The 24,284-nt window shown below is 35.4% G+C and overlaps 2 protein-coding genes across 5 annotated transcripts in view; one reads left to right on the plus strand and one right to left on the minus strand.

Annotated features, from left to right (window-relative positions):
* Positions 1–571, plus strand: part of LOC110812935 (Pentatricopeptide repeat (PPR) superfamily protein) — a 29,712-nt gene extending 29,141 nt beyond the window's left edge. For all 4 annotated transcript variants that reach the window (XM_088216213.1, XM_022039866.2, XM_088216211.1 and 1 more), the window contains one exon: positions 249–571. In XM_088216213.1, coding sequence (XP_088072339.1) covers positions 249–362 — 114 coding nt within the window. In that variant the 3' untranslated portion in view covers positions 363–571. The remainder of the gene's footprint in view (positions 1–248) is intronic.
* On the minus strand, positions 415–17,349 carry LOC110812934 (solute carrier family 35 protein (DUF914)). The gene is made up of 11 exons (XM_022039863.2): positions 16,925–17,349; positions 16,189–16,283; positions 15,973–16,030; positions 6,863–7,057; positions 6,321–6,397; positions 5,216–5,298; positions 4,863–4,914; positions 3,734–3,802; positions 1,140–1,226; positions 970–1,031; positions 415–829 (listed from the first exon to the last, which is right to left on the minus strand). Exons 1-11 carry the CDS (start codon positions 17,040–17,042, stop codon positions 691–693), a joined length of 1,035 nt encoding a protein of 344 aa, XP_021895555.1. The 5' UTR covers positions 17,043–17,349; the 3' UTR covers positions 415–690.
* Positions 17,350–24,284: the final 6,935 nt, after the last annotated feature.

The raw sequence follows: 24,284 nt of genomic DNA on the forward strand, positions 1-24,284 counted from the left end.
TTATTGTCCTCATATTATTTTACAAAAAAAACTGACGGTCAACTGATTAAATGGAACTTTTACTGTTTTCTTTGAAGTATTATCTTCTTATGCAAATATGGATGTACTCATATTGCAAGACATGCAAGTGGCATTAAATGATTACTATGTTTTTAGTGTTACAATGTTATTGAGAATCTGAAGTGAAACATTGTGATAATTGGGATGTCCTTTAGAATCTGACCGTTGTAGTGTACTTCCATTTGCAGGCTACATCAGAAGTTGCAGCTGGAAAACAAATTGAGCAGCTGTTGTTCCCTCGCTCACATAGAAAGAAAATCACAAGTCAGAGAAAAAGAAATAGGAATCTGCATCCTTCTTAGTTCTTATTTTGAGAGTTGATGTTTTTTTTTTTATTTTACCAACACCAATCAGTTCAATAAGCATAGGAAGCTCAAAATTAGCTTTCCAGCACAGTAACTCAATGTTTAATTGTGTCTCAATTGACAAATATGTAGGAAATTAAAAATTTTAATGTAGCTATCTAGCACTGGTAACTCAATAAAGAAAGAGGCTTGTTTTTGCACCAAAATTCAGCAGAGCCGCATCCCAAGTATATGTAATTGTTGCAAATGCTAAAGAGCATAAGTTAAAGAGAATCAAAACCACCCATTTACAATTCCTTTGTTGATGATCATGATATAACAATTGTTATACTTTGCTGCTAGTCCCAGCTCCTTGATTATGATTCGCAGAACCAGAAGCTGCCTCCTCAAAATGCTTGCTTGCTTCTGCATCTTCCTCATCCCCAACGACATAACTGCGCTGTTCATCCTCGCCTCTCTCACCCCTGCAGTGTTAATGTTAACAAACACAAGTTTCTTAACCTCACATTCACTATAACAAATCAATTAATTCACATCTATGTTATTGATTTGAACGTAACTAGAGAATGTGCACAAAAGATAATTTTGAACAAAGAATGGATACCCTGAGTAAATGACTAATCCAACAGCAACAGCAGCAAAGGCCACAAAGTACATCCAATCAACCTAAAGAGAGAATTGGTATCAATAAGATAACTCCTCACTCTCTCAGATTCCAATTTCAATTACATCTTAATATTTTAGTGAAACATGCGGACAAAAATTACTACCAACCTTCTCGTGATACGCAAATATGCGAATCAGAACAGCCCACATATCTGATGTCAGCAAAGAGAGGTTCAGCATTGTCGCTCCATTAATCTGAAAAGATAAAAACAAATTCAGAAACAAGCAGCCTAGAGGGCAAAATATTCAGATTATATGATAAATATACAAAGCAAGATCCATGAATTGTCTAACAAGTTTTTACCATTTCTACACTATGCACCCTACTTTCACTACTATCTCAAGTATTCAACATATTGTCCCTAAGTTGAAAAAAAAAAACAAAATTCTGCAAGATTCTAATATTTAAAACAAATACAGACAAATCAACTACATATAGGCTATTAACATGAGAGCAGCTTGATTGGATGCGTGTAAACATGAAAATAAGCAACGAGAGTCATAACAATGTTTACAATCTTAACCAAAATGATCAAATACTTACGAAAGAAAGGTTTAAATTCAGAAACCAGAAAGTAAAAATATTTGTAGTTTGCAATTATAATGACAATCATGACTTTAGAAATCATAAAGTTATGGAAGTAGCAGATATATACATGCTGATGAAATTAAATCTATTTTAGAAATACTTATATTCATTAAATATCTAAGGCCATAAACTCACCAACCCAGCCTCTCGTCTCTTCCATATTTAACCTCAAACAAATCCAGTTATCTTTCACTTAATTGTTTAGTCAAATTAGGATTGTTAGAGAGAAATGGCTCATCAGATTTGCATTTCAACCTTTGGTCAAAACCTTTGGTCAAAGGTTGACAGGAGTGTGTTGCTGAATGGAACGCAAGGACTGGAAGAGTAGGAAAGAGATATTTTCTAGTGTACTAATCAGCTTCTGAGGGTCTTAATCAAGTAATAAAGCTTCATTTGGGAGCAGGTGCAAGTTCTGGGAATATTTTCACACCGTAAATAATAAAATAAAAGGTGGAAGCAAGAATCACAAAATTAATGTAGAGTCCATTTGACCTATCTCCACATGAATATCCATTATTTTTTAAAAAAATAGAAAAAGAAGTATTATGAAAGAAATGAGTGAACATTACAGAAAGTACAGTGGATAAGATATCCAGCGAAGGAGAAAATATATCCACTTATTTTATAGACAACAATTGCAATGAGATAACATGTAGAAAGTTAGAAAATCTCTGGAGCCCTGGTTTCAAGACTTCCAGCGTTCCCTAGTTTTACCTCAAAATGCAAAAAGGTTCTCCCTTTGTTATTGTTTGGCCCAAGGATAAAGAGGGGGTGTTATCTCTTTAGCGTGCGGCTGTATTCTCTAATATGTGGATCATCTGGTTGGAATGCAATGCTAGAATCTTTAAGAATTATAAATCATCTTCTCTGATTCTTCCGAATAAAGTTTGTTTTTTGGCCTCTGTTTGGCCCAAAGCTAATGGACATTTTAAGGGTTTTTTTTAATTTGTTTTATTCTTTCTTGTGGTCAGTAGCCTCTCTCCGTCATTAGTTATGTGTTTTGGAGATTACCTAATCCTCTCTGTATGTATCTCACTTCTTCCAATTAATATATCTTGTTTTTTTATTAAAAGAAGCATGTAGAAATTCACTATCAAAACCCCTTTAATCTTGGCACACCCCTCAATCTCTGACATTATAAGAAATTATCATTTTTCACCTCATAGTTCTCCCATTAGTTTCTCTCATACTGAATTTTTTTTACACATGTTTCAGTACCTCCCTTTGATGCCACTCTTCTAAGATCCCTGGCACTCATTTCTTTAGGCATTCCTTTCGTTTTTAAAGCCTCTATACCGAATATTCATCTTTCTTGATGTCCTTTATTTTGGGTACATAAAATTTTAGTGCTTTTCTAGCATGAGCACACACTCCTCGATCTCTTATCCTCTATTTATAGAGGCAGCAAAGACACACTTTCATATTTCTCACTCTTTCAACTGCCGCTGTCAATTTTCACCTAACTAATTCCATTCTCTCACCTTCTAGTAACCAACATTATCATTTACACCCATTTTCTTTTCCCACAGAAAACAATCATCCTCTTTTCATTTTTTCTTCACTTATAATGGGAGCCAAACCACAACAGTAAGATCTCTCTAGCTTTTTCATGGGTGTTATAAATGGAAGGATTTGTCACCACCATTAGCACCAGATATGGGGACACATGCAACCAGCAGCAAAGCTAATCTAATTGAAGTAGAGGCTTGCTTTTGGTTGTATCGTGGTGGATGACCAGCATCGATGGTTTATACTTCAGATGGAGAGTTTCCAGCTATTCAGTCAGATGAGTTCTTACATGGTATCCTATGGCTAAACATGTTTAGAGAACTGTCTTGATCTGCATCAAATGTTCTCAAAAGGCTGACTAACAGAATACTTTGAGCAAACAGAAAAATGATAAGTTTCTCTAATACAAGGATCTCACACAAATTCCTACCAAGCCTCAAGGTTTCTACATCATATATAGCAAAATGGGCGTTAAATTCATTATAAGAACAAACGATATCCGCCAGTCTTTCCTTCTCATAATGGAGAATGAAAAAGTCTGTAGATTAAATAAGAGAAGCTAAACTACTCAGAAACCTGAGCTCCTAAAAGTTTATAGCTTTACCTGAAGCAAGACTGGGACAAATGAATAAAACAGAAACATAGCCACTGCAAATCCAAAGAAGGGGACCGCCTGAAACAAAAAACCATCTCAAGTAAAAAAAAACTATTTGAGAAAAAGGTCAATCTCAGTTTCTCAAACAGCAATGTTAGGACCAAAGAGGCATTCGAAAACAAACAATTTGTGAACATATAATCATGCCCATCTTCTCAGCTCAAATGGCCATGGGGAAGGCACACGTTGGTGACAATCAAATGTAACATTTTAAACAAATTTGATTAAGGCTTTCACTATGTTTTATTGATCACCTTACTCGTTCACAGGCCACAAGTTGCCCATAACATTTGAGATGCTAGATCCAAATGAAAACATTTGTGACTTATGCATGTTGGTGACATGGGAAAGAATATATTTTCTACTTCAGAGGAGAGTAGTCAAAATTCCATTGCTCCAGTGCAATTTAGTTATGAAATTATTTTAAACCAAATATAAAAGCAAAATCATTTTTTTCCCAAAAAAACAGAACTGTAGTTAAACTAAAACATTTATCTGTGCTAGAAGTAACATATTTATCCACAATAAATAATGTGATTTGTAAAAGCCTTCATGAATTTATAAAAGAAACTACCATTACATTCCTGCTTTTTTTAAAGAAAAAACACTTGAAATCATGAAATTGACGGAATCAAGTCCAACCTGGCAGTTAGAGTTGATCTAGCAACATAGTTAAGCTTCTTAAAGGAATCTGCGTTAATGTTGTAATTCTTGTAAAAATGTTCAAACTATTTTCCAAACTACTGAAGTTATCAAAAGTTATGTAAAAATATAAGCCAACATGCATATCCCTACCAACTTTTCCATGGTAGCTAAGGGAAAAAGCTGTAATATTCACTCGTCCTAAATTTGCTGACTACCAACATGAACTTTTTTAATAAGAACTTCATTAAGAAATATTAAAATTAGAAGCAGAAATTGGTTTAAAGGCAGAACATGGACAACCTTCTTCCCTAATCAGTCCTTATATTTTAATGCCTCTAGCAATTTTAAAGTAGTTCAAAGTAATGGGTGTCCCACATTAACGCATACACACATGTGGAGATAGAGAAAAAGGGAGTTTAGGCCAGAAACTTACAGCCCCAGCTGACCAGTGAATAGACTTGAGCTCATTGCGTTCAAGTATGCTTCTATGGAAACATCAAGGTATTCATATCTTAAACCAGTTGGAATGCAATTACATAAAGGCCCCAGATAGGGATATCGAGATGTAGTATAACACATAAAACAACATGCACACATATACAGAGACATGCACACAAACATGTTTGGTCTGTGTGAATGAGACAGAGAGAGAGAGAGAGAGAGAGAGAGAGAGATGACTCTGTTAATAGTTATACATGTGAAGGAATATTCAACCAGTAATTTTAAAAGCATATTCTTCATCAACACAAGAAATAACCTTAATGATATCTCTTAGATCAAGGATACATTTGAATTGCGCTAATAATGGCACCAAAAAGACCCAAGAATGACATCAGTTCCACTCTGTCAGCATTCTTCACAAGATACTCCTGCAAACAAATGGAAAGAAAAAAAATGGTGGGTGCAAATATGATAGCCAGAAAATAAGGGGAACACTTCAAAATTTGACACAGAAAACTGTTATTATGTAAAACATATTTCCAAAGCCAAATTAGAAAAAAAAAAAAAAAAAAAAAAAAAAAGAAAAAGACGTGTAATAGCATGTAACCTATTGATATCAGCCTTGCTAGCCATTGGCATTGAACAATGGTGGAGTGTTTGCATTTAACTAGTGTTATTACCAGCTTCAAATCCTTTTATGCACCATCTTGCCTAATTCTGAAAACCTACGTTGTCAGCTCAACAAACAAATTCTTCTCCAACTCATTTTTCTCTTTTCCAAAGTTTTCCATATATTCTTGCTTACGGTTTCTGCGATAAGCAATTCTGTTTCTATTGGTGTTGTTCCTGTCTCCTCTACAAGCTAGTGCAAGTTTTTGAGAAGTTTCTATTAAATTCTGTGAGAAAGCCTACATAAAACCAGCTACATCAAATTACTTAATTCTTACTAAGACACATGCCACATATTCTAATTTATGCATTCTCCCACTATTCTCAAACAAAAACTAAAAATGCAAGCAGCTTATTTCATTTAAATAGTACAGAAATAAATTATCAAACTCTTTAGGAATAGTTGCATATAACTAGTCTAGAAGCCAGTAATATCTGTTTAAATTGTTTCATTGGAAAGTTAAGACAAGATTAGATAATATCAGTTTAGATATATCAGCAGTCAAAATGCAATAGAGAGTGATTTCCTGTAAGGTTATGACTGAAAGTTTTCTAAGTAAGCAGAACCCAGCTAAAAGACACCAGCTCCCAGCCACTGAAATTGATCTTCCCTTATATCCCATTACATGCAGTGAAATAGATGAGAATGAGAAATATCATGTTAAACAAATGAATATCAATTCAGGATCAACATAGAATGAACATCAAGTAGAAACATGCTTTGGCACAACAAAGCAAATTTACCACTTCCAGCAATTCAAAAGAATCTTAATCTGCTTACCTCACTGACATTACTAATGGCATATAATGTTGCACCAGCTATAACAAGCAAATCCCCTTTACGAGGATTGCTCCCTCCTGCAAGCAATCAAAGCATATATAATGTTAGAAATTGTCACCATAATCTAACACAATGATGCATACACGTATTAGCTGCTTCGCTGTTACACCAGCAAAGTATTCGTGAAATCAGGATAAAGTTTTTGCAAACTAGAATTAAAACTCACACTGATGCAACGAGAGTTTCAGCCAAGTCTAAGTGAATTATTATCTTATCAGAGTTTTATTATGTAAAATAAGTCTTACTTGAGAAGGAGAGTGGTCTCTCCTTACAAGTAAGAAAATTCTCTTAACTAACCAATTTGGGATAGAAGATTTTTTGTAAACAAATATAACCCCTTAATTAAGAAAATATTCTCACTAATGAGGAGATCACCATCTTACGTGAAATACCTTAAGTGCAATGTCCTTTACAAAAAAACTTCAGAAAGAATAATCTTTACTTGGACTTAGTCCAAACTCTGGCCACATTACATCAATTACCTGCTCGGTCCCCTGCATGAACATCTGAGAAAACAACCACGACAAGGCCGGTGATACAAACAAGTACACCAGCTATCTTTTTGAATCTGTATCTCGTGTGTAGGAAAAGCCATGTAAGAAGCATCACAGCTGGGATTGACCAGCAGTCCAACAGCATGACGCTTGTTATAGATGTGTATTGATAAGCTTTCACCACTGGTTCAAGTAAAGGAGACCAGATCAATTCATGGAAATAAGAAATCATTTGTATTCTTCCAGAAAACATATTTCTCTTTCGAATTCAAAGTTCATCATAAAGGAAAAGGAATAACAACAATAGGAGACAGGAAAAAGTAAAACTTCTCTCACAAAAAAAAAAATTCATCATAAGTTTCCTGATAGGTATTCTTTGCAATCAAATAATGTGGAACATTCATCCACTGGATGATTACCGACTGAATGTCCAACATTTAAGAATAATTTGTTTTCTTTCATACATCTAAAATTCATTCCTTTAATATAAATTGTTTTGTTTTGTCCAGCAGCAACTTGCAATCATACAAAATGGGCACCCGATAGTTTCAGGACCTGGAAGTTATCTACCGAAGTATCTTAAGAAATCTAGCTCTCTTAATTTGAGATATTTTGGCTTGCCGCTAAGCATAAAATTCAAAGACTATAATTATGTAGGATGCTATCAATTGAATAGAGTGTCCATAATTCGATCCGACCCAAAAATTGGACTAGACTGGACTAGAGAGACCAAAATGGACTAACCAAACAGTGTTCAGTCTGTTCTTTGGTCTGAGTTCGGGAAGACTGAAAATTTTCTGTGCTGTCTGGTCCTCATCAAATAGAAAGATCTTAATTTAAAAAATAATAATAATAGATAAATGTTATGGATTACTTTATTATAAATATTTCAGATTATGATAATTATGGATACACGAAACCATCATTGAACAAATATAATTGTGTTTATGTAGTTGATTTATTTTGAACTAACATAAATCAGAATTAAATGATTGATTAAAACAGATTGGGTTTATATATAATTTGAGATCATCTTAATTTTAAGTGTAATATAAAAGAAACTATACATAATTTTATTACTTGATTGAGATAATTTCAATATCATGTTTATTTTATAGGAATGACTGATTTTATTAAGTTTACGAATAAATAAATTGTTCATGTGTTTGTATTTAAATTTGAACAGAGATCCGATCCAATTTGGTTCGAACTGGATCAGAGTGATCTAAACCCATTTGGTCTGTTATGGACCAAAGTTAATATGAGCGGTCTGGATAGTGTCTGAAAAAAGTATTCCAGTCTGGTCCTATTTGGTTCTGTATCAAAGAAAACTCCTACTTTAAACGATAGAAGAAATGTTGGTTATCTAGAAGAGGAATGATTTATCAAATGGTGGTAAACTCACCCTCATCAAAAGCACTCTTTCAATTGGTTTTCTATCCCTCTTTCCCATCCCAAGCAAAGTAATAGAGCAGTTAGAATCCAATGTCAGTTCTTAAGAGAGAAATTCCAATGGGTAAAGAAGGTATCATTTGATAAGTTGTCCGTGAAGTAACCTTTCTGACTCAAGGCCTCTATATCTTTGAAAAATCTAAACAATTCTTTGTTAGCCAAATGGCTACTGAAGCTCATGATTTGCAGAGATATCTCTTAAGGGAGGTCACTCATGCTAAAGACTGCCTAGCTTATAAAGGTTGGATATTGAGAAAAGATAGAAGCTTATGGTACTAGCCTATGGAGATGGACTAGATAGATAAGAAACTTTTTGGTGAATATAGTGCTTCCAAGGACTTATGGGAGATTGTTGATGTGGTGAGAGTCCAATTTATGGGTATCTTTGATCTTGCAAGAGATAAAGCAGAGCTGGTAACTGATTATTGGGAAGCATGTCCTTTAGTAAACCAATGTTAGATCATCCGTAAAGACCTAAAACTTAAAAGGGAATAAACTCATAAATTAAATGTAAAAGAGAAATAATAAATTTTAAAGTTTACATTTCTTAACAATAATTTAAAATGTCCAATAGAATTACGAGAATATTATTTTTAAAAAAACAAACAAAAATTAAAGAAATAAACAAAAGGCAAATAACTAAATATTTTATGACGACCTTCACTAACTTATGAAGGAAATCTGAGTGGTGAACTTATTCACAACCCTCTTGTTGATCGGGATTTAGGTTTTGATTCTCTTAATTTGAAATAATTAATGAAATGATAAGTTACACTATCACAGTAAGAATATCACGCTACTCACCAATACAGAAATTGAAAGTTAGTAAAAATCACAAAAACAACCAATTGAGTTTTTGATTTAAGTAAATTCATTTCTCATAAGGAAAACCATTTATTGCGTATATTTACCGTTGCGAGATTTCTAAAATCGACCTATAGAGACAATAACCCAAATAACATTTCAATATTATATTCAAGTGAGTAAGAACGATAACTTTCACTTTTTATTTGCCTACTCGTATCCCTGAGAGCCAATAAGAATGTCCCACTATGCGTGAACCAATATCTAACATTGTCAATCAACCAGTCGTCTCCATACCCCATCCAGTATGAGCGCCAAAAATATCATCCCTCAATACCCTATCCCGTATGAGGGTGAATTGAGCCGTCCCCATACCACGTCCGGTATGAGGACCAAAAATATCATTTCTCGATACCCCGTCCAGTATGAGGCAACGTTCATGGTAGGGTTCCCTATGTATCCGATTTGTCCACCATCTCTCAGGATATCCAGTAAGGCTGTCATTCATTAATTTACATGACCAAAAAATTTCTCGTTTGCATATTAATTTTCAATTTCACAAATCAACCGTAAATTACGCAAGACAAGCAACATATATATCAAGAAAGCACAACTGAATCATTCAACCATTCCAATATATCATCATGTATTTAAAACTGTAAATTTAATAATTAATTACACAGGACAACAAGTAAATGACTAAATGGTTTCGACTCCATTAGTGATCTGTAATTATTCTTAAAGTTTTCTAATTTACACAAAATACCATATTATCGATTATTAAGGTTCAATTCCATAACAAAGAATAAGGTGGAGAATTATTACCCAAATCGATGTTCGAAACACCAAACTTTCTACTGCGACTACTGGCGGTCCCCGGTTTTTCCGAATCTTGCGAAAATTAAAACACGCTTCACATACCTAAAAATACCTCAAAAAACCTATAATCAGTGTTAAAAACCTTTTCCAGCCAATTTCGGAATTCTGGCACGGCGGCATCGCTGGCCAAAGCAGTGTTTTGCCTCGGCTTGGCAGTTTTCAGCTAATTTTGGCCGATTTCAGCCGGTTTTATACCCATTCCTACGAGAAAACACGTTAGAGGACCTCAGTTAGCCGAAAAAAGTCACAAAACGAAAATCTACCGGCAGCGGGATTTTCTGGTGCGGCGGTTCCGCCAACTCACATTCGCGGCTGAGTGTTTTTTTTCGGTCAACCTATAAAAAACAAAATGGTGAACACAATGGTGAAAAAATCGCACGAAATGGGAAACGGAAAGGGGCTCATCGGAGGCGGTTTCGAGTTTTGTCTGCCGCGGCACCACCGGACTTTGCCCACGGTTTTCGAATCATCCACCGTTCCTTTTACTCCGATTTGGCCATGGTGGTGCTCGGAATTTGGAGAATGTTTACCTTTTTGGCTGTCGGGGGTGCCTCCGGAGCGGCGGCATGCGGCGGTCGGCTCCCTTCTTCAGCGACTGGTTCTTCTTCTCTAGCAAGAGGCTGGCGATTAAGGTTTGGGTTCGGTGTGATGCGAGATATTTATACCCGTCTCGCGTTAATCTTGACCGTTCATCGCGTTTGATCTCAACTGTCCAATCGCATTTAAAGAGAAAATAAATCTGAACCGTTAATCGCGATTTGATCTCGATCGTATGATCGTGTTTAAAGAGAGAACGAATCTGGGTCATTCATCGTATTTAATCGCGACCGTCCGATCGCGCCTAAGGAGGGAACGGATCCAGATCGTCCACGCGCGCAGGAACACTTCCGGGCCGTCCGATCGTGAGGCACGCGGATCGCCAGCGTGACCTCCCAGGTGGCACCGAGTCAGCGTGCCTTGCCACGCGGCGCGCTCCGATTCATCGGAACTGTTGACTGGGTGGTCCTATGTGGCGCAATTTTTCTTAATTGCATTTTAACCCCTAGTTTCTGATTTTTCTATCAAAAACACCATTCGAACCCAAATTTTTATCTTTTTTTTCTAAAATTGTTTTCAATTTCATGCTCAACCTATTTTTTTCCTAATTTTACGTTAAACAAAAATTTATTAATTTCAAAATTATATTTTTATATATTTTTTAAATTTTAAAATTAATTCCAGGTCAGACTCGGGACCCGAGTATTAGAACTCTCATCTCTTAAAAGAAATTTGGTCCCTTAAATTTGTCTCCCTCTCACTCAATCAAACAGTTGGGGATACTGAATTCTGAAATCTAATTCTACCTCCCATGTGGCCTCTCTCTGTGTGATTCTGCCATAAAACCCTAATAAAGAGAATTTTCCAATTACGGAGTACTCTGCTCTTTCGGTCCACAATGCCCACCGGTACCTCCCCATGTACTTGTGTAGCATAAACACATGAAACACATTATGGACCCTACATAGTTCTAGAGGTAGTACCAGTCTATAGGCGGCGGTACTAATTCTATCTAAGATTTCAAATGACCTAATAAATCGGGGATTTAGTTTTCCCCTCTTACCAAACCGACTGATTTTCTTGAAATGAGTGACCTTAAGAAACACTCGATCACCTTTCTCAAACTCCAAATCCCTCCTCTAGGTGTCCGCATAGCTCTTCTGCCTGCTCTGAACCGTCTGGATGTTCTTTCTGATTTTAACTATTTTGGCTATAGTTTCCTCCACAACTTCTGAGCCGAGCAATTTTATATCACCCACATCTTCCCAAGAGATCGGTGATCTGCATGAGCGGCTATATAACATCTCGTACAGAGCCATGCTGATACTTGCTTGGTAGCTGTTATTGTAGGCGAACTCTATTAAGGGTAAATGATCATCCCACTCGCCCTTGTGTAGAGAAAACAATTTTTTTTTCCTTAAGTTTTTCCAATGTAGAAAAAACAACCGAGCTAAACCGCTATATAATAAGGAAATTGCTATGAGAGAATAATATTCAAAATTTTTATTAGTTTGTAAATGACTCTTCGTTAAAAAGCTTAAATATAATTTTTCTCGTGGAAACAATCCACGGTGGCGTGATACGCCGCTAACCAGTTCATTCTTAGAAATACATCAGGATCCCCCGCGTCAATCTCTATCAAGTCCATCATGGGTGAAATCAAGTCCTGTAGAAGAGGGGCCAGATGTTGCTGGGGAGGGACCAGGTGACCCTGTAACGGTACCGGATGATACGGTGGGGGCTCCGAATTGTATTGTCACGGTGTCGGATGATACGACGGAGGAGTAGAGTTGCATTGAGGTGGTGTTAGATCCTCTCGTTGTAGGGGTGGCTCATAGTGTGGAAGTGGTGGAGGGTCAGACAGTTCCCTCCTCTCTTCCCTGACCTACTGGACAGAGATGAGTCTCTTTAAAATCTCGAAAAACCGATCGACATTCTCTCTAACCGACCTGTCTCAGACTGTCCTGTTCAGCAAGGGACCTCATTTTCTCGTGTCTTTGTACTTATTTTTGAAATGAAGGGTTGGACGATAATTCGTATTTGGTTTTTTTAAGTCTTTGTATAAGAAATGGGTTCGAGTAACGCGGCTCTAATACTAACTGTACAAGTCTGGAATTTAAAAGAGAATAAAGTTATAAATTAAATGCGCAAGCGAAATAATAGAGTTTAGGATTTACATTATCTATATAATAATTTAAAATGCCCAATAGGGATAGGGGAATATCCCTTTTAAAAGAACAAACGAAAATCAAAAAAATAAACAAAAGACAAATAACTGAGCATTATAGGAAGACTTTCACTAACTTTTGAAGGGAATCCGAATGATGAACTTATTCACAAGTCTCTTGTTGATCGGGATCTAAGTTTTAATCCTCTTGATCTGAAATAATTAATGAAAATGTGAGCTACACTAACCCAGTAAGAATATCACGCTACTCATCGATATAGAAATTGAAAATTGGTAAAAATCATAAAAACAACCAATGGACCTCTTGATTTAAGTAAATTAATTTATCATAAGGAAAACTATTTATTGCATATATTTACCGTTGCGAGATTTTCAAAATCGACCTATAGAAACAATAATTTAAATAAAATTCCAATCTCATATTCAAGTGAGTAAAAACAATAACCTTCCTTTTTTATTTGCCTACTGATATCCCTGTGAACTAATAGGGATGTCCCACTAAGTGTGAACCAATATCTAACATTGTCAACCAACCGGCCGTCCCCATACCTCATCCGGTATGAGCACCAAAAATATCATTTCTCAATATCTCGTCCGGTATGAGAGTGAATTGGGTCGTCCCCATACCTCGTCCGGTATGAGCGCCAAAAATATCATTCTTCAATACCCCATCCGATATAAGACAATGTTAACGGTAGAGTTTCTTATTTACCTGGTCCGTCTACCATATCTCAGGATATCCAATAAAGCTGTCATTCATTAATACACATGATCAAATAATTTTCCGTTTGTAAATTAATTTTCAATTTTACAAATCAACAGTAAATTACGCAAGACAGACAACATATATATTAAGAAAACACAACTGAATCATTCAACCATTTCAGTATATCATCATGTATTTAAAACTGTAAATTTAACAATCAGTTACACAAGACAACAAATTAATGACTAACTGGTTTCGCCTCTATTAGTGATCTGTAATTATTCTTAAAGTTTTCTAATTTACATAAAATATCATATTATCGATTATTAAACTTCAATTCCATAACAGAGAATAAGGTAAGAGATTCTTACCCGAATCAATATCCGAAATACCAAACTTTCTACTCTACGTCTACTGGTGGTCCCTGAATTTCTTAAATTTTCTTATAAAGATTAAAACACGTTTCACATACCTAAAATTTACCTCGACCTAGCCGTTTTCAGCCAGTTTTGGCCAGTTTTATACCCATCTCTTACGAGAAAACACGTTAGGAGGCATTGGTTGGCAAAAAAAAAATCAAAAACGAAAACTTATCGGCAGTAAAATTTTCTGGTGCAGCGGCTTTGCCGGCTCACCTTCACAGCTGGACATTTTTTTCGATCAACTTGTAAAAAACAAAACGGTGAACACAAATGTGAAAAAATCGCATGAAACAGGAAACGAAAAATGAGAAGGGGCTCATCGATGGTGGTTTCGAATTTTGCCTGCGGCGGCGCCATCGAGCTTTACCCGCAGTTTCCGGCTCATCCGCTGTTTTTTTTGCTCTGATTTAGCCATGGAGATGCTCAGGATCAAATTCCGAGCGGAGAGGAGAATTTTTACCTTTTTTGGCGGTCAGAGGTGTTCCGGCGCGGCGGCGGATGGTCGGCTCCCTTCTCCAACAATTGGTTCTTCTTCTTCGGCGAAAAGCTGGCGGTTAGGGTTTGGGTTCGGTGTGATACGAGATATTTATACTATATCGCATTAATTTAGATTGTTCATTGCGTTTGATCTCGACCGTCCGATCGCGTTTAAAGAGAAAATGAATCTGAATTGTTCATCGCGATTTGATCTCGACCGTACGATCGCATTTAAAGAGGGAACGAATCTGAACTGTTCATCGCGTTTAATCACGACTGTCTGATCGCGCCTGAGGAGGGAACGGATCCAGACTGTCCACGTGCACGGGAATGCTTCCGGGTCATCCAATCGTGGGGCACGCGAATCGCCAGCATGACCTCCCGCGTGGCACCGAGTCAGTGTATCTTGCCACGCGGCGTGCTCCGGTTTGTCGAAGCTACTGACTGAGCGGTCTTATGTAACGCAATTTTTTTTAATTGCGTTTTAACCTCTAATTTTCAATTTTTCTTTCAAAAACACCATCTGAACCCAAATTTTCACTCCTTTTACCCAAAATTATTTTTAATTTCATTCTTAACCTATTTTTTCTCTAATTTCATATTAAATAAAAATTTATTAATTTGAAATTTATATTTTTATACATTTTTTAAATTTTAAAATTAATTTCGGACCAAACTTCAGATCCGGATATTACATCATCCATCTCTCCAAGCATTTGAATTATTGGGAGATTTATGTACTTCGTTTGTAGGCTCTATTAACTCTCAGCAAGCTGCCATTTGATGAGATTGAGTGGTTGATCTTGTCCTTCTCAAAGAATAGAATGTATTAAATAGGGTCTTTTTACTACAATCTTTTTCTTAAAATCTTATTGTTCTTATTATTAGAGAATTCTATCTAGACAACATGAAGAAAAGGGAAAGAATCCTAGTCAATGGTTGCCTACATGTCCTTGTGAAAAGGAATCCAGCATCAATCTCCTTCTTTCGGGGCCAAAGGCTAGAAGATTGCAGGAATCAGTCCTCAATCTCCTGAACTTACTTTTGGCCATTATCTGGTTTATATGAAAAGAAAAGGATAGAAGAGTTTGTTCGACCATTTCCTTGTGATAGAATTAGAAACTTATCGATTCAAAACCTACAGTATTTGGCTTAAAGTTCACTCTTTCCTTAATGTGAACCTCATTAATCTTTTGACTTCTAACCTTTAAAAGTCACCCCTTCTTGTCTATAACATGTCCTTATTCTCTCACTAAAAAAGAAAAGAAAATAAATTATTAATATCCGCAGATATTGTCAAATATTTTTTAAGAGAATAAAACGAATATAAAAGACAAAAGTTATGGAACAAGTAAATTGTAGTAAAAAGATATTGCCACAAGCCAAAAAACCAGTCAAAAAACAGATAAATTTTTATGACACAAAAACATAAGACTAATCACGAAGATATTAAGCTTCAAGCAAGAGTTTGATACCATTTAAATTAGGCAGTTTCTCAGATCCCAAACTTCAGTGTGCATATCAATATAAAGATAAGAAAAATAAATAAATAATAACATATGGAAAACCTATCACAATTTAGGCAAACAGACATAAGTTGCAGATAAATATATGCCTAACCTAAAAGACCCACCAAGAAAATTCGCCTCCACGTCTACCAAAGCCAAAAGGACGTAGTAATACCATTTTGCCTGCGGAAATTCCAAGAGGAGGTAAATTATGATTCACTAACGTACAAATTAAATTAAAAACAGAAAAAAAAAAAAAAAAAAAACCAATTGCAGACTCATGAGATAAAACATTCGGCAAATCGGTAAAATAACTGAAATTCTAAAACACACAAATTCACCTTAAGTGCTTTCCTTTGATAGAGCATCGTGGATCCATATACAGTTGCCAACAATACATAATTTAGAAATGACTGTGATGTTGGTGCATTAAATCCTAAAGAAAACAATAAAATAGATGAACCATTAAGTTTGTTAGCAGCAAACTGACGACAATCAGAACAGAACTAGTAAGGAAAAATTTATTGGCTAAGCACGCAGACTGCTAATGTATGAAGTCCCTACCCTATCCCATCCCCTCTCAGAAAACATTATAAATTCTCAGGTAAAGAATATCACTTCTTTTCAGTCTCTGTCGTTTCTACCTCTTTTTCAATCAATTGGAACCATCCCCTCTCGAAAAACATTATCAATTCTCAGGAAAAGAATATAACTTCTTTTTAGTCTGTCTTTTCCACCTCTTTTTCAATCAATTGCAAAGGTAAGCAGAAAAAAAGCAGCAAGGAGAACTTTACTCCACTACATTTTAACAAGTAAAAACATCTGATAAATTATGTATATTTGTTTATATAGAGAAACTCCAAACAACCATGACATGATAAAAGCATAAGCAGACAAGCGTCCCTAATATTCTGTTAGCCTTACTCTACACCCCCACCCAGCAACCCGTTAAAAATAAATAATAAATTCCGATTAAGGGACAAGCAGGTCTTCACACTAATTAACAAAAGCTACAAATTGAACAGAGTTAGAAATAAACTGCATACAAATAAATAAAACATACATAAACAAACAAACCTTTTCTCGCGAGTTCCGATGATGAAAAGCCGGTAGAAGTTATCAAAAGGGAGAGAAATTGGCCGAGACCAAGGCCAATCAATGTCTTCTTAGTCCAGAACTGTGAAAATCTCAGCATTTTCCGATGCTTTCTTTCCCTCACAATCTCAGAAACAAGAAACTAAACAACGAAACTGTTTGTTTCAAAAATTCCCAATTGAAGAAAACAGAAAACACTTTCCGCGCATAAATTCGCGGAATAACAATTGGCGCACTTAGTGCTTATCAGTCAACTTCACAGAATTTGACTTCCATGAGAAGCTAGTGAGTGTATATAGGAATTGTAAAAAGAAAAGTAAGAGAGAGAGAGTATTTAAACTGCAACTCCGACAATAAAGCTACGGCTGAGTGGTGGAGTCTGCAAATCGAAAACATTTACAGCCGTTCAAGAGAAATGAATGGAAATTATTTATATTTTCTGATTTGACCATAAAATCGAAAATAAAAAATTAAGTTTAATAAAAATAATTATTTATCCATATGTCGCCGGCATTAAGATTATAATAAAGTTAGGTGTATACTCAAAATAGATAAATAAATAAATAAAATAAAGTATTAGAGACATATGATTGGGAGATATATATGTTATATTACATACAGTGATATATTTTCTTATGTGCACCTATAAAACAGTATTTTTTTATATACACCTACGTAATAGTTTTTTTTTTTTAAGGCACCTATAAAGTAGTATTACTTTCTTATGCTATAATCATAAAGTTAGACTGGTTGCTCCATACTTACGTTAAAAAAATAAATTCCAATAAATATTTACTATGAATATGATATGTATATTTATTATATAAGAGATAAATTTATGATAAAAAAAATAATTATAAATATAATATTTTAAAAACTTATTTATATAGAATAAAAAAATATATTACAAATAAATTAAATATTTGTTGAAGATAATGAACAAAATTATTGTAAATAAATCTAAAAATAATTTACGTAAATGTAGCTAAAGATAGTAAAAAATCTCAAATAAGAAACTTGAAGAGAATATGTAAGCACATGTTGGTGGGCGAAACTCCTATAAATTGTGTTTATAGTGTTAATATATTATTGTTTGTATTTTATTTTGAAGTTTGATATATTTTATTATACAACTAATTTATTTTTGAACTCTTAAATTATTTTAAAAAATAAAAAATTTGAAAACTCTCTTAAATTGCTATAAGCATGTTGGATTAACAATAAGTATCAAATCCTAAAGTTTTAGTATTATTGACTTAAATATTTAGAATAAATGTTTTCATAATAATTTATCTAGGTAAAAAAATCAACAAATAGACCACATTTATTAAGTAACTCCAACTATTAGAATGAGAATTTTTATTTAAGTCATGGATTGTGAGGTTTAGAGAGTATTATAGAAGGTCTATATATTCCTTCTAAAACGATAAGAAATCGAGTTGTACTCAATAAAAGAAAGTGAATAGGGTGAGAGTGTTACAAAACTAATTCAGTTAAACTCTAAAACTATGATTGTTTAATATTATGAATCAAATTTTACTATAATATTTATATATAAGTTCACTAAAAAATTAGAAGTAACTGAAATTAAGAACCAACCAAGTAAATAGTATAAAATTAATATATCAGTTCATAATTATGAGTCATTTAAGATTAATGATAATAAAGTAATTATTGAATTTTAAATTTATCATATTGGCTTATATGTATAAATTACTGTGCATAAAACATTATCAAATTAATTGGATCCGATTAAAAATAATCTGATACGTTAAAGATATATTAGGACTTAATGCATTAAATTAAAGTGTAAATTTTATTTTTATGTATAAATATTAAAAATATTACTTCTGATTTTGTGATAGGTAAAATTAAAAATAATAAAAACTTAAGAATATAAATATACGGTTATGATCCCTGAAGGTTTGATTGGATGATTTGTATAATGGTTTATTAATGTTGGGTATGGTTCAGTATGTGCAAGATTCATTAGTTGTAGCAGCCCCGGAAATTTAAAATGGAAATTATATTATAATTATTAAATGCGGAAGCGAAGACAAAATTTCAGTTAACATCCCTTACACGAAAACCAAAAACGTACTTAAAGTATAAAAGATTAAACTAACTAAGAGAGAAACTCGAAAATAAAACTATGAGTATGACTACAGAGTCTCTAGGCATCCCCTTCGTCATCCTCCTGCGGAACGGGTTCGGGAAACCTGTCTTCCTGATCTGAAATGGTTAAATAAGGAGTGAGCTACACTAGCCCAGTAAGAACATCACGATATCTCACCGTCACGGAGGTAAAGGTGGGTAGAAAAACACAAAAGACCAATGGAGCATGATTTATAACAAATCCTTTTTATTTATGATAAAACCTTTACCATCCACTTACCTCGGTGGAATTCATGAAACAATATAAGAAAACAATAACATTATCACAATCATAGAATAATATAAGCTGTAAAACATAGCACTTATCACGCATTTTGTAATTCAATCATTATACAACATATCCTTTTTTCATTTACCAGCCTACTAGTATCCATGGGGGTCCATAGGGGTCCCGCTACCCGTTAACCTTTAACATTCATAATCAGTTTCCAGGGCCGTCCCCATACCCCGTCCGGTATGGGCACCAAAACCATAAACCTCAATACCCCGTCCGGTATAAGGGTGAAACGGGCCGTCCCCATACCTCGTCCGGTATGGGCGCCAAAACCATAAAATCTCCATACCCCGTCCGGCATGTGAGACCACAATCCCGGTAGGGTTCCCTACGGACCCGGTCCGTCCACCATCTCCCAGAATATCTAGTCAGGCTAACCCCATCATACAATTATCAGTATACACAATCTTTCATTTTCCTTTTTCCTCAATAAGCATCATCAATTCACATTTAAGAAAGCAAATCGTAATTCATGCCAAACAGACAACATACAGTATCAGTTCTTCAGTCTTTCAACCCATAAATAAATAAAACAGTAATATATGCACTCGAAACTATAAAATGAACACATCAAACCTCATAATGCATTTAAAGCTGTAAAACAGGCCAAATAACAGTAAATCATAAATCACACTAGACTCGGGCTCCATTAGCAACCTTAAGCAATTTCACACATGCGTTAATTCAAGAAATACCGTTTTATCATTTTGAACTTTAATACCGTGATAGGAAATAGGGTGAGGAGTCCTTACTTGTTTTCGGGATCCGAATACGATTCACAGTGCGCCTACAGGCCGTCCCTAATTTTCCCTGAATTTTTTCCGGGGAACTGAAACACACTAACGGTACCTGCACGTGTTCAAAAAAAAACCCAAATTAGGCCCAGGGCCTCTTTCGGCCCAAATCGCAACTTCGGCACGGCGGCGAGTCGCCTCGGGTTGGCTATTTTCGGCCGAATTCGGCCACACTCGCATCGGTCCCTGTGAGAAAACAACCCTAAGGCCCTCGGGGGGCCAAAAAATCACGGAAAAACGGAGCTTACCGGCGGCGGCGCTCTCGGGTGCGGCGGCTCTCCGGCGAGGTTCGTGTTTTGGTGATTCGGCTCCGGTCAACCTGTAGAGAAAAGAATGGTGATCACGGTGATATAAAAATTGCATCAAACGGAGGCCGGGAAGGGCCTCGTCGGAGGCAAAAACTGAGAGGGGGCGCGGCGGCGCCGCTGGTCTTCGGCCGCGTATTCCGGCCGTTTGGCCAGGATTTTGGCTTCGATTTGGCCATAGGAGGAATCAGCGTGGAAAAACGAGTCGGGGGTATGAAATTTACCTCGATCGGCGGTCGAAAATTTCCCCGGTGCGGCGGCGGGTGGCGGCGGTCGGCCTCTGGTTCGTCTTCTCCGGCGAGCGGCAGGCGGCTAGGGTTTGTGGTCTGGTGTGGGGATTCTATTTATAACCCCTTGCCCTTTGATCTCAGCCGTCCATTTTGTTTTAATCTGGGCCGTCCGTTTTTGATTAAATCTGGGTCGTCCGTGCGATTAAATCTGGGCCGTCCGATCGCGCGATTGATCTGGGCCGTCCGATCGCGCCCACGCGGATCGCCAACGTGGCCCGTTCAGGAGCGACGTGGTCTTGCCACGTGGTAGGCCCCGGTTGGCCGGGACTGCTGACCGGGCCTGCTGACGTGGCTGCCGACGTGGCTTTTTTTTTTTTTTTTTCTCTCCTCGGTCCGGGCGCTACATTAGTATTCAAATTTAATTATGTTTGTATGATGGTCTATTAACGTCTAGTAATAGTAGTTGTTTTTGTTTGAATTGATAGTATGATATAGTTGTATATTTGAGTAAATTATCTATTTTGTCCCTACTTTATTGTATGTAAAAAGAGAAAAGATTAAAAAGATATGTAGTGTTAAATATAGAGATATATAAATATATCTAGTTAAATAGATATATATGTAATATATATATATAATTAAATATATATGTATATAATTAAATATATTATATACATATATATAATTAAAATATTACATACATGTATATTTATAATTAAAATATTATAAACATGTATTTATATATAATTAAATATATAAACACATATATAAATATATAAATTTATATATATAATAAAAAAATATATAAATATATATAGATACAATAAAATTGATATAATTAAATAAATTATATACATATATATAATTAAAAATATAAATACATGAATTTAATTGAATATATAAATATATGTTTATATATAATTAAAAATATATATGAAGGGTAATTTAGTAAATAAGAAAAAATCTTAAGGGTATAATGAGAATAAATAATTGAACCATCATAAAACTAACGAATCGGTTGTTTGAAAAAATATGAAAAATTATGGTATTGAGGACCATGACTCAACTAATAAAAAGCCGTATCATGTGTAACGGCCCAAAACTTGAAAGGAAATGAATTATAAATTAAATAATAAAGTGAAATAATAAAGTTAGAGTTTACATTCTTTATACAATAATTTAGAATACCCAATAGGGTTACGTTAATGACCATTCTAAAAGAACGAACGAAAAATCAAAGAAACAAATGGAAAGTAAACAACTGGACATCCTATTCGTAACTCTCTTGTGGATCAGGATCTGAATTTTAGTCCTTTTAATTTGAAATGGTTAATAAAAGAGTGAGCTAATCTACCCTAATAAGAATGTCAACTACTCAAAGATACATAAATAAAAGTTGGTAAAAATCATAAAACAACTAATAAAACTCTTAATTTAAATAAATTCATTTATCATAAATAAAATTATTTATTACCTACTTACCGTAGCAAGATTTTCCAAATTCGACCTATAGAGGCAATAACACAAATAACATCATAATCTCATATTCAATTAATTAGAACAATAACTTTTCATTTTTATCTGCCTACTAGTATCCATGAGGTCCATAGGGATGTCTCCACTACGCGTGAACCCTTATTCAACATTAGCAACTAATCGGCCGTCTCCGTACTCCGTCCGATATGAGCACAAAAAATATCATCCCTCAATACTTTGCCCAGTATGAGGGTGAAACGAGTCAACCTCATATCCCGTCCGGTATGAGCGCCAACATACCAATACTCGATACCCCTTTCGGTATGAGGCAACGTTTACGGTAGAGTTCTTCATGTACCCGGTCTGTCCACCATCTCCCATGATATCCAGTAAGGCTACCATTCATTCATTCACTTAATCAAGCAATTCTCCGTTTACATTTAATTTTCAGTTTCACAATTTAATTGTAAATCACACAAAACAAATAATATATGCATTAAGGAAGCACAACTGAATCATCTTACCAACTCTAGTGTATTATTATGCATTTAAAACTATAAAATCAATCAACCAATTAAAATAGGATAAACTATGATTCATAACCGGTTCTACCTCTATTAGTAACCTGTAATTAATTATCGAAAATTTTTAAATTACGCAAAATGCCGTATTATTTATAATTAAACTTTAATTTCATAACAAAAAATAAGGTGAAGGATTCTTACCCGAATCAGTATTCGAAACACTAAACTCTCAGCTATATCTATTGACAGTTCCCAAGTTCCCTGAATTTTCATTTGAAGATTAAAACATGCTTCAAGTACCTAAAAATACCCTAAAAAATTCAAAATCAGTGTTAAAAATCTTTTTCGGTAAATTTTGAAATTTTGGCACGGTGGGAACGCCGTGCTCCAGTGATGGCATCGACGCCCGCGGCAGCGATTTGCCTCAGACTGGCCTTTTTTGCCAGTTTTGACTGATTCCGGCCGATTTTATACTCATCCCTGCGAAAAAACACGTTAAGGGATCTCGGTTGGCCAAAAAAAAATTGAAAAACAGAAACTTACTAGCGGCGTGATTTTTCGATACGGCGGCTCTACCAGCTCACGTTCGTAGTTGGGTATTTTTCTTCGGTCAACCTGTAGAAAATAGAATGGTGAATACAATGATGGAAAAATCGGACGAAATGGGAATCGAAAAAGGCCTCATCGGAGGCGGTTTTAGTTTTTCCCGCGGCAATGCCGCTAGGTTTTACCCTCGATTTTTCGCCTCATCCCCTGGCCCTTTTGTTTCGATTTTTCCATGGGGGTATTTAAAATCAAATTTCGAGCGAATGAGAAAATTTTTACCTTTTTTGGCGGTCAGAGGTGGCTTCGGCGCGGCGACGGGCAATAATCAGCTCCCTTCTCCGGCGACTTGTTCTTCTTCTCCGACGGGAGGTTGGCGGCTAGGGTTAGAGTTCGGTGTGAAGTGATATATTTATGCCCGTCTTCCTTTAACCTAGGTTATCTATCGCATTTGATCTCGACCCTTCGGTCGCATTTAAAAAAGAAATAAATTTGGACCGTTCATCACGATTTGATCTGGATCGTATGATCGCGTTTAAAGAGAGAACAAATCTGAACCGTTCATTGCATTTAATCACGACTGTTTGATTGCGCCTGAGGAGGGAACGGATCTGGACCATCCACGCACACGGAAACAAATCCGGACCGTCAAACTGCGGGCACGCAGATTGCCAGCGTGACCTCCCGTATAGTACCGAGTCAGCGTGCCTTGCCATGCAGCACGTTCCGGTTCGTTGGGACTACTAATTGGGCGGTTCTATGTGGCACATTTTTCTTAAATATATTTTGACCCTCATTTTTCGATTTTTCTTTCAAAAATACTCAATGAACCTAAATTTTCACCCCTTTTTTTCAAAATTATTTTCAATTTCATTCTCCACTTTTTTTCTAATTTTTACATTAAATAAAAATTTATAAATTTAAAAATTATATTTTATATACTAATTTTAATTTTTAAAATTAATCTCGAGCTAAATTTCGGGACTGAGTATTACACTATGTGTTTGGAAATGCAACAAAC

Source organism: Carica papaya, chromosome 3, assembly GCF_054855325.1.
Source record: "Carica papaya isolate Zhongbai chromosome 3, ASM5485532v1, whole genome shotgun sequence".
NCBI classification, from domain to species: Eukaryota; Viridiplantae; Streptophyta; class Magnoliopsida; order Brassicales; family Caricaceae; genus Carica; species Carica papaya.